Source organism: Panthera pardus, unplaced genomic scaffold (assembly GCF_024362965.1).
Source record: "Panthera pardus isolate Hobbes unplaced genomic scaffold, ASM2436296v1 HiC_scaffold_13, whole genome shotgun sequence".
Classification (NCBI taxonomy): Eukaryota; Metazoa; Chordata; class Mammalia; order Carnivora; family Felidae; genus Panthera; species Panthera pardus.
The window spans coordinates 204310808-204321006 of NW_026526688.1; the positions used below are offsets into that span (position 1 = coordinate 204310808).

General features: G+C 64.7%; 1 protein-coding gene across 1 annotated transcript; it reads left to right on the top strand.

Annotated features, from left to right (window-relative positions):
* Positions 1-3401: 3401 nt before the first annotated feature.
* Positions 3402-7926, top strand: LOC109259309 (spondin-2). Its single transcript, XM_053901798.1, has 6 exons — positions 3402-3748; positions 4228-4453; positions 4701-4924; positions 5051-5242; positions 5649-5823; positions 7216-7926. The coding sequence occupies exons 2-6, from the start codon at positions 4231-4233 to the stop codon at positions 7398-7400; spliced, it is 999 nt and encodes a 332-aa protein (XP_053757773.1). The 5' UTR covers positions 3402-3748; positions 4228-4230; the 3' UTR covers positions 7401-7926.
* Positions 7927-10199: the final 2273 nt, after the last annotated feature.

The following is a 10199-nucleotide window of genomic DNA, read 5'->3' on the forward strand; positions in this document are numbered from 1 at the left end:
TGTGCTCGGGTGGAGACAGCCCGTCCCCGGGTGGGGTTCCAGGCGGGCCTGTGCCACACCCGGCAAAGGCCCTGAAAGAGTCCTTGTTGCGTCAGGCCTCCAGCGTTCCCCAGCCAGAATCCGAATGGAAAGGTGACGAAGCCCGCGGGGGCATCCCGGGCTCTGGGACCCTGTGGCAGGGCCACAGCTCAGGGGAGACAGAGGATGATGAGGACACCGAGCTTGCCCAGCCCTCCGCTGCCAGCCAGGCCCGTCCTCGCGCAAACACAGACTTCTGGGAGCCTCTCACATCCCTCGGGGGCCAGTGTGAGCTGCACAAACCACGGCCCCCACCCCGGCTGCAAAGGGCTTCACATCGGCCACAAGTCAACCCTCAGCAGGGAGGCCCCCTGGACTGTCCGTCCCGTACTTTAGGCCAGCTTGAGCTACAACAGGCACCTGAGGTGGGGGTCGGGGGATAAGGTGGGCCTGCTGCAGCCATTTAGAGTGGAGGACAGACAGGCCTGGGGAGTCAGGTGCACAGAAGACCACCCTGCCCCTGGGGCAAGTGAGGGCGACCACAGAGAGCACAGGAGGTGCACACAAGGACCGGGAGGGGTTGAGCGGTGCAGACGAGGAGGGGGAGGGGTGCAGACAGGGAGGGGAGGGGTGCAGACAAGGAGGGTGGGGGGTGCAGACAGGGAGGGGAGGGGTGCAGATAAGGAGGGGAGGGGTGCAGACAAGGAGGAGGGGGTGTGCAGACAAGGAGGGGGAGGGGTGCAGACCAGGAGGAGGAGGGGTGCAGACAAGGAGGGGAGGGGTGCAGACAAGGAGGGGAGGGATCCAGACAAGGAGGGGAGGGGTGCAGACAGGGAAGGGAAGGTGCAGACCAGGAGGGGAGGGGTGCAGACAAGGAGGGGAAGGGTGCAGACAAGGAGGAGGGGGTGTGCAGACAAGGAGGGGGAGGGGTGCAGACAAGGAGGAGGGGGTGTGCAGACAAGGAGGGGAGGGGTGCAGACAAGGAGGAAGAGGGATCCAGACAAGGAGGGGAGGGGTGCAGACAAGGAGGAAGAGGGATGCAGATAAGGAGGGGAGGGGTGCAGACAAGGAGGGGAGGGATCCAGACAAGGAGGGGAGGGGTGCAGACAGGGAAGGGAAGGTGCAGACCAGGAGGGGAGGGGTGGAGACAAGGAGGGGAGGGGTGCAGACAGGGAAGGGAAGGTGCAGACCAGGAGGGGAGGGGTGCAGACAAGGAGGGGAAGGGTGCAGACCAGGAGGGGAGGGGTGCAGACAAGGAGGGGAAGGGTGCAGACAGGGAAGGGAAGGTGCAGACAGGGAGGGGAAGGGTGCAGACCAGGAGGGGAGGGGTGCAGACAGGGAGGGGAGGGGTGCAGATAAGGAGGGGAGGGGTGCAGACAAGGAGGGGAGGGATGCAGACGAGGAGGGGAGGGGTGCAGACAGGGAAGGGAAGGTGTAGACAGGGAGGGGAGGGGGGTGCAGACACAGAGGGGAGGGATGCAGACAAGGAGGGTCAGGGTGTGGAGACCTGACCAATAGCCATAGTCCTGAGCCCCACTGCCCTGAACCAGTTAAGGAGTGACTGACCGGGAAGGACCCTGCATTAGTGTCAACCGATTAACCAATCCCTCACCTAGTAACAGAATCCGATCTACAGAGGTATCCTGTCTGCCCCGCCCTCGCATCCTTGGGGAGTAGGGCTTTGTCATCAGAGTCATTTCTGTGCCCCCAGCACTGTGACAGTGGAGGTGCCCTTCCAGTGCTCACGAATGGATGACTCTTCCTTGGTAAGGGTGGGGTGGGGCTGCCTCAGCAGGGGTGTCCGTCGAGGGGTCTGTAGGGGCATCTCGGGACATCTCCGGAGAAAAGGGACACAGGGTGCCCGGGTTTTCAGAGGAAGAGTCTGGCAGCAGAGGGCCCTGCAGCTGACTCCCTACAGGCCGGGCTCCCCCCCAGGCCCCACGGAGGCCAAGGGGCCACAGGTCATCTATCCTCAGCCTTCTTCTATGCCCCTTCCCACGTGTCCCATCGTGCTCTTGGGAGGTGGGCCACTGCAGAGGGAGGGAGGCCCTCCCAGCAAGCCAGCCGGGGCTCGGGTCTCCCCGCTGCACATCCCAGGGGTGGGGCGGGGGAATCCCTGGGTTGCAGAGGCCTTCCACGTGGCGCGGGGGTGCTGGGACAGGAGGGCAAGCCCGAGGCCACCGCCACCGCTGGACAGCGCGTGAGCAAACCACAGCAGGAGAGACGCGACCCTGCGCTGTCTGTGGCTTCCTCTCCTGGAACAGGCCGCTGCTTCTCAACCCGACCTTGGGTTCGGTTCCGTCCCACAGGTGCAGGACCCTCCCGAGGCTGCAGGGCTTGTCCTCGCCCAGCCGGGCTCTGCACAGAGCCACCCAACACCGCGCGTCCGGTCAGCGGAGCGGGGACACGTGCAGCAGGCCAGCTGTCCTGCAGGAGAGCCAGGCGCAAGAGGGTCTGTGCCAACGGAGAACCGGGCTGCTCTTCTCACGCAGGTTCTCCTTCTGGAAAGTAGAGTTGTTTTCCAGGAAACATCATGCCGTTTACGTTAATGTATTTCATCTGGAAATTAATGCGGATTGTGAACCTTTTGGATGAGTTCAAATGTGGTAAGTATGGACGGATACAACGTACGTACAAAGTACGGACGCAGAGAGCAGCTCTCTGGGTTCTCAGCATTTTTAAGAGCGGAGGGGGTCCCGAGACCAAACAGTTTGAAAACCAGAATTAGAATCTGTCTTTGGCCTGAGGACCTCCATTTTCTGTGGGCATCGGGCTGCCTCTCTGTGGCTGTGTTATTTACTTGAAATACAGGTTAGGTCATTCGTTTTTGTTTGCATTCTATTCTGGTTGATTCTATTTAGTCCATCCCTCCCCACATGTGTGAAATATTAACAAGGTTCCAAAAAGCTTTCTGTTGGAGCTCAGACACCCCCTGGGCGTCCCCACAATGCTGGCTCCCCTTCTGCTCCCAGGCACCTGATGAGGGCTCTATTTTCCTGACAGTGGGCAGTGACCAGCTTCAGAGTCTGTTAGCTAGGCACCCCCGTGGGCCGCCTCCCTGCCCCAGCCAGCCTTTCTGGAAGTGGGACCACCCTTCCCACGGGGTTGACTCCCCTCTGGAGGGAGGGCATCAGGAGGCCCCGGCCAGCGGTGTGGACAGCGGCCGTGTACTCTGACGGGCTGTGTTCACCAAAACGCAGAGCCCCAAGGCCAGGGATCCCCGAGCTGGGAGCCCCCACTTCTCCAGCCCCTCTCCCGCACGCACGTGGACTAATGCGGGGCCAGGAATGCGGCCCCTCGGGTCCCCACCCTGCCCTGAGGGTGTAACACGCTGGCCACCCCGCCCCCCACCTCCACCTCCAGGGAGACACTAAGAAGGGTTTGTTGGGAAGGGGGAGCGGGAGGGAGAGGAGAGGAGGGCGGGGAGGCGGGAGGGATAGACAAAGAAAGGGGTGCGGCAAGTGGCAGGCGCCCGCGGGAGGAGAGTGACCTCAGCGCCAGAGAAGCATCTGCTCAGCCTCAGAGCGAGGGCGGGCCGAGGTCGAGGCGCCCCCTCTCCCCTCTCCCCTCTCCGCGGCAGATCTCTCCGCGGCTCCGCGGCTGCGGTGCAGGGCCCGGGCCTCACTGGCCAGCCGGGCGCCGTCCTGCGTGTGAACCGCAGCTCGGGGCTCCTGCCGCGACCATCCGCTGCCCGCACCCCCGCCACCCGCCCTCCGGCCGCGCCTGCTGGGTGAGTACTGCGTGTGCGTGCGCCTGTGTCCCCATCCGGAGACGCCGGGCCTCCGGGCTCCTCCCCGGGTGCAGCAGCTAGCGGCACCCCAAGACGGAGGCGTGAGTTTGCTGTATAGTTCTGGGCGCAGCGAGCCCAAAGTTTCCCCTCCCGGCTCCCGGGACTCCCTCTGACGGCAGCCCTGAGGAGTGGCGCTCGGGGATCCCCGCGGCTGCAGAGCGGGCTGCTGGCGCAACCCAGCCCGGGCTCCAAACCTGCCAGGCGCCCGGCCTCCCGTAGGGGCGTCCGGAATCCGCCTGTAACCGGACACAGCTGCTTTCGGGGATGGGGTCTGAGCCTGAGCCCGAGCCCGAGCCCGAGCCCGGGGTGTGGCAGCGGGCAGGGATACTGGGGGGGTGGGTGGGGGGGCGCTGCACTCCGGAGGTCCCTGCTCCCGGGACCAGCGGGACCGGCGTGCCGGGTTCTCCCTCTGCTCCTAGGTCATGGGAGCCCCAAGTCAGGCCACCACCTGGGGCAGGGCCCTCTGGGCTCTCCTCCTGGCCACACTGGGGTCCGCGGCGAGCCAGCCGCTGGGGGCGGAGTCTGTCTGCACAGCCCGACCGCTGGCCAAGTACAGCCTCACCTTCACGGGCAAGTGGAGCCAGACGGCCTTCCCCAAGCAGTACCCCCTGTTCCGGCCCCCCGCACAGTGGTCGTCCCTGCTGGGTAAGCGCAGCCCCCGCCGCCCGTTCCTGCCTGTCCAGCAGCGGCCCCCCTCCTGGAGGGGCCGGTCACATGACAGCTGCACCACGCTTCGCAGCTTGGGGGGGGGGGGGGCACTCCCATCCCATTGCCTTCAGCGCCGGGCCGACTGCTGGACGGCGGGGCCCTGGGGGGGGGGGGCGGCCAGAGTGGCCCCTGCGCGGTGCCCGGGTGGCCCGGCTTCGGCTCACCCCGCCGGCCGCACGCGCAGGGGCGGCGCACAGCTCGGACTACAGCATGTGGAGAAAGAACCAGTACGTGAGCGACGGGCTGAGGGACTTCGCCGAGCGGGGCGAGGCCTGGGCGCTGATGCGGGAGCTGGAGGCGGCGGGAGAGAAGCTGCAGAGCGTGCACGAGGTGTTCTCGGCGCCCGCCGTGCCCAGCGGCACCGGGCACACGTCCGCCGAGCTGGAGGCCCACGCCAGGCACTCGCTGGTGAGCCGGCGGCCGCGGGGAGGGGGGGGGGGGCTCGCTGAGCGCCCGCCCCGCCCCCCCAGGTGTCCTTCGTGGCGGTGGGGGCTCGCTGAGCGAGCCCCGTCCCCCCCCACCCCGCCCCTGCAGGTTTCCTTCGTGGTCCGAATCGTGCCCAGCCCCGACTGGTTCGTGGGCGTGGACAGTCTGGACCTGTGTGACGGGGACCGCTGGAGGGAGCAGGTCGAGGTCGACCTGTACCCCTACGACGCTGGCACGGACAGTGGCTTCACCTTCTCCTCCCCCAACTTCGCCACCATCCCGCAGGACACGGTGACGGAGGTGAGGAGGTGAGGGACGGGACGAGAGCCCTGCTGGCCCTGGACACCCCCCCCCCTCCCCCCGGACTAGAAGACGGCCCGTCTGCAGGGGGCCCGCAGGTCGGGGAGGAGGGCCCAGCCCTTTCTGGTTGATTCCCAGCCTGCGGCCTCCCCCCTCTCCCCCCCTCCACACAGCCTGCGGCCTCGCACCCCCAGAGCCTGTGCCCCGCCCCCGGTCCACGCAGCCTGCGCCACCCCTCGGAGCCTACGCAGCCTGAGGCCACGCGCCCCGCCCCCAGGAGCTAGCGGCCTTCGGAGGGGGCGGGCTTTCCTGACCCCGCCCCACCCGGCGCTCCAGAGCCTGGGCCCGCCCACTGCAAGCGTGTGCTGCGGGTTCTCCCGTGCTGAGACCCCTGCTCTCCCCACAGATAACCTCCTCCTCTCCCAGCCACCCGGCAAACTCCTTCTACTACCCCCGGCTGAAGTCCCTGCCCCCCATCGCCAGAGTGACCCTGGTGCGACTCCGGCAGAACCCCAGGACCTTCGTGCTGCCCCCCCCAGGCCCGCTGGGCGGGGGCAATGAGATCACGGACAGCCTCTCAGGTGAGCCTGCAGGTGCCCGGCCGGCACGCCCGTGATCCCGGGTGCGAGTGCTCCGACTCCGGGGGGGCCCTGACGTCCCACTGGCTGCACAGGGCGGAAGCACCATTCAGGTGTGCGGGTCACGCAGGGACCGTGACCAGGCAGCCGCCGATACGGAGCCCCATGCGTGAGGCCCTTAGGTCTCAGCTGCAGAATAACCCTTAATGGTGAGTGGCCACCGGGTACAAACAGCAAAGGATCCTAAGGGGCTAGAAACCGCCCAAGAGTCACCATCTGTGGCTCGGCAGCGACAACACCTCAACACGAGCTACTTCCCAAGGCCACGCCGGTCACCTGCACGCAACCCCTCGAGGGCCGGTAATCCAGGGACTAGGCCCCGCTGTGTGCCCAGCCCACGGGACACACCCCGGAAGTCCCAACTTGAGATGAGGCGACAGGATGGAGAAAGGTGCTGAATTGGACGCCGGGCTCCTGGGGGTGATGTGCCCTTAGCCAGGTGGGGCCAGGCCACCCATGGGGTGCACAGGGGTGCAGGGGACGGAGTCAGACCAGGTTACTGCTCAGATGGGCTTAGGGTGCCCCACTCTGAGTCATATGAGCCACTGTCTGTGAGCAAACTCAAACACCAGGGTTTGAGCTCTCAGTGTAGGACGACGTGGGTCCCAGGGGTTCCGTGCATCGAGCACAAGACGACGTGGTTCTGGGGGCTCAGAGTGTCCAGTACAAGATGACAGGGGGTCAGAGCATTCAGTACAAGATGACAGATGGGGTTCTGGGGGTTCTGAGCATTTGGTGCAGGACAGTGGGGGTTCTGAGAGATTTGGGATTTAGTTGATTCAAACTCTAGACTGAAGATTTAGCTCTTGCACAACACTTGCAAGGGAAAGCCTTTGACACTCGTGACCGAGACCCCTGTCAGTGGTGTGCCTGTGTGTGGCCCAGGTCACAGCTGACAGGGCAGGACATTCCACTAAATGGATCTCTCTGCGCCCTCCCTGGCGAAGGGGATGGTGTGGGTGGTGAAGGGGAGCCCCCACCGCGGTCGCCTTCTGAAAGCCAGCACCGCAGGCAGCGGAGACCCCGGCCAGCCTGTGCTGCCTTCAGAACATCTCTCAACACGGGGTCCCCCCTGCCCCCAGGGGCCAGAGTTGGCCTCCCAGAGTCCCGGACAGTGGACGCAGAAATGCTCCCTCGAGGCATCTTAGTGGTTTTCCCTGGGCGGTGCGATCGGTGGGTTTGTAGCCTGCTCTAAACCATGCCGATAAAATCGAGCACCTCTCACGACTCTGAAGGTGGGAGCTGGTCTTGTGCACCGAACACACGCCCGGGGGTCCCCTTCTGCCACAAAGCACCTCGCACGCATGCTCACGGCCTCTCCTGTGCTCGGTCCAGGTCCAGAAACGCCGCTGGACTGCGAAGTCTCCTTGTGGTCGTCCTGGGGGCTGTGTGGGGGTCCCTGCGGGAAGCTGGGGGCCAAGAGCAGGACTCGCTACGTCCGCGTGCAGCCTGCCAACCACGGGACGCCCTGCCCCGAGCTGGAGGAGGAGGCGGAGTGCGTCCCCGACAACTGCGTCTGAGACGAGAGCCCCGGGCCCCTCGACCCCACGTGGTGGCCCAGCCTCGTTGTGCAGCGGGCCAGGCGGGGCTTCGTCCATCACCCCTCTGAGCTCCACCGCTGACACACGTGCCTCGGGCTGCTGGAGCAGGACGGCGGGAGAGGCGCCTCCTTTCCGCAAGCTTTCCTCTCGGGCGCCCGGTCCTGAGGTCCCCTCTCGTGGGTGAGTCTCTGCTATAAACCGTGTCCTGCCCTGTTCACCATAGTTCAAGGCCATCTTGCACGCAGACGACTTGTACATGGTGCCCGCTGGGCCACCTGCAGGAGAGCCACGCACCCCAGGCCCAGAGCCCCAAGCCACACGTGCATGACATACCTCGGACCTGCCCTCCCAGGCGCCCACACCCCTGCCTGCCCCTCTCAGCCAGGCTGCCTCGGCAGGCCACGCAGGTCAGGTGCATAAAGGAGAGCAGGCGCTGACCCCTCACCTTGGCGTTGTCGTATGACCGATCTCCCTGCACTTGAATAAAGACTGTTTCATGACCGCAGGGGCCCTCGTCTCACATTTCCGGGAAGGGCCCTGGGAAGGGCACCGTGAGCAGGTACGGGGCCATGCTCCCACCCCCAGAGTAGGGCCCCCCCACTCCCCGAGACTTCACAAGGGCAGCACTGCGTGCCCCTGCCGGCAGCTTGTCCCTGCCCCGGACACTCACCACCAAGGCCCATGGCCTCCCGGAGATGCCCTCAGGGCTCACTGGGCACCCACCTGAACCCTTGACTGAGGTCGCACGTCCCAACCTCATCCTACTGGCATGGATCCTCAGTGGGTCCCTGAGCCCTGGGGCTGGGCTAGTCCCTCAGGGAACAGCCAGGAGATGGGGAAGGCAGGCTCTCCATTCCTTGGGACCAGAACATTCTTTCTCTTGCTTGGACACATGCAGAATCGGATCCAATAACCACCTACCTCCTCTCTTCTTCCCTCCTCCTGTCTATCCATCACTCTCCCTCCCTTCCTCCTACCTCCTGCCCACACCCCCTTCCTCCCCCTCCCTTCCCACCATCCTGTCTGTCCATCGCCCTCCCCACCTCCTCCACCCTCCCCACTCCTCCCCCCTCCCCCCTCCCGTCCACCTCCCTCCCCTCCCCCCTCCCGTCCACCTCCCTCCCCTCCTCCCACCTCCCCACTCCTGTCCACTGCCCCCTCAATGCTCCTGCCAGTTCTTGGTCACTACACTTCCATGTAGAAACCCTTCTCGCCTCCGTCTCTCCATTTTATCAAGATCACACCTTCCGGCTGTCGGCCACCTCCCCTGTCCACTCTGTCTCAGTGGCAGTCTTGGACCCCCACATGCCCAGACCTCCCGCTGACGAGCCACCCACACCCCACAGAAGTACGTAGTGTGGGACACCACACCCAGCCTTGCACTCACTCGGTGCCAACCCTGTAAACACTCTCCTCTTGTCCCCTACTCGGTCACGCTTAGCAGCCGAGGTCTCTCTCCCATCCCGAGGGTGTTTCTCATGGCCTCCCCTTCCTCATTGAGACCTCCTGCTCCTGTGTCCCCTGTGTAGCCACATGCCTAGAAAGGATTCTCCCCGTTTCCTGTTCCCAGCGTTCCTTCCGCATGGGAGACCCCCTCCGCTGCTGGCGTGGGCTCCATATCTACCGTGCTGTGGCACCCAGGGTCCACGCTCCATGCTCTCTGTCCTTGCCCTTTAACTGACAGGAGGTCTGATGGCCCCCCCAGCCCCTCCCCCCACCCCGGCCGGCAATGCCCCATCCCCTTCTCTCTGACGGCCGTCCTCTACTCCCTGACACCCCTGTCTGTGAGCTTGACCCCAGACCCCTCCACCCTCTACTGTTGCCTCCCTCCTTGGACCCATCCTTCTCTCCAGAACAGATTTAGATCCAAACGGTCACCTTGACCCTTGACCTAGGGGAGGAAGCAGTGAAAGCAGTTGCCCGTGACCCATCTCTCCCCCAGCGGGGGGTAGATTCTCAGCCAATACCTCAGACGCTTGCTGATGCCTCAGTGTCCTGCTGAATAGACTGGGGGCATCCGCTAAGTGGGGAGACTTGCCTGTGAAATGTTCTCAGCAGATGTTCTCCGTGGACCTCTGGACACGTGATCTTGGGGCACAACCGAGGTATTTCATGATCCAGCGCTTTCCAGGGGTGGGGTACCAGCCTGCGCGCCCCACCGAGAGCCCGGGAAGGACCTGGACCGCGCAAGGAGGTCCGACCTTCTGGGGGCTGCGCCTGAGCCGCTCACGTGCTCGGCTCCCTGCGTCTCAGCCGAGCGTCTGCCCTTGGGCAGGAGCTGGCACTAGGGCTCCCTGAAATAGGCTGCGGTAGAGGGCAGGCCCACGGTGGCAGCCCGCACAGCTCGGGCACACAGCACAGATGGCCAATACCTGCTGGATGAGCGAAGAACTCAATTCACTTTGTCTGTTTGACAAGAGTCCCGATACTGAGCACCTAAAAATACTAGAGCAAATGGGACACCTCTTAGATGTAGGCGACACGTGTGCGTGACGGGCTGACGAGGTAGTGGAAAGCAGGGGGTCTCTCGGAGGCCGAGGTAAGGAGTGGCAGGAGCCAGGCCGCACCTGGGACAACGCGGCTGGCCCTCCGCCCCTTTAGGCCGGGGCGTCGGAAGCTCTCCCGGTCACCTGCCCAGAGCAGGCACGAGCAAACAGGCAACCTCACGAGGGCACAGCCTCCCTTGCACTTGACTGCTGACGGAGAAGAAAAAAGTTACCTCTGACAATTCCTAAACATAAGCCCAAACTCACACCGGCACGAGGTCTGAGATTTCAG

Bases quoted from the DNA above. Each gene is read 5' to 3' on its own strand.
- LOC109259309 (XM_053901798.1), top strand. From the start codon at position 4,231: ATGGGAGCCCCAAGTCAGGCCACCACCTGGGGCAGGGCCCTCTGGGCT. The intron at 4,454-4,700 runs GTAAGCGCAGCC...CCGCACGCGCAG, and splicing joins ACAGTGGTCGTCCCTGCTGG to GGGCGGCGCACAGCTCGGAC. The intron at 5,243-5,648 runs GTGAGGAGGTGA...CTCTCCCCACAG, and splicing joins CGCAGGACACGGTGACGGAG to ATAACCTCCTCCTCTCCCAG.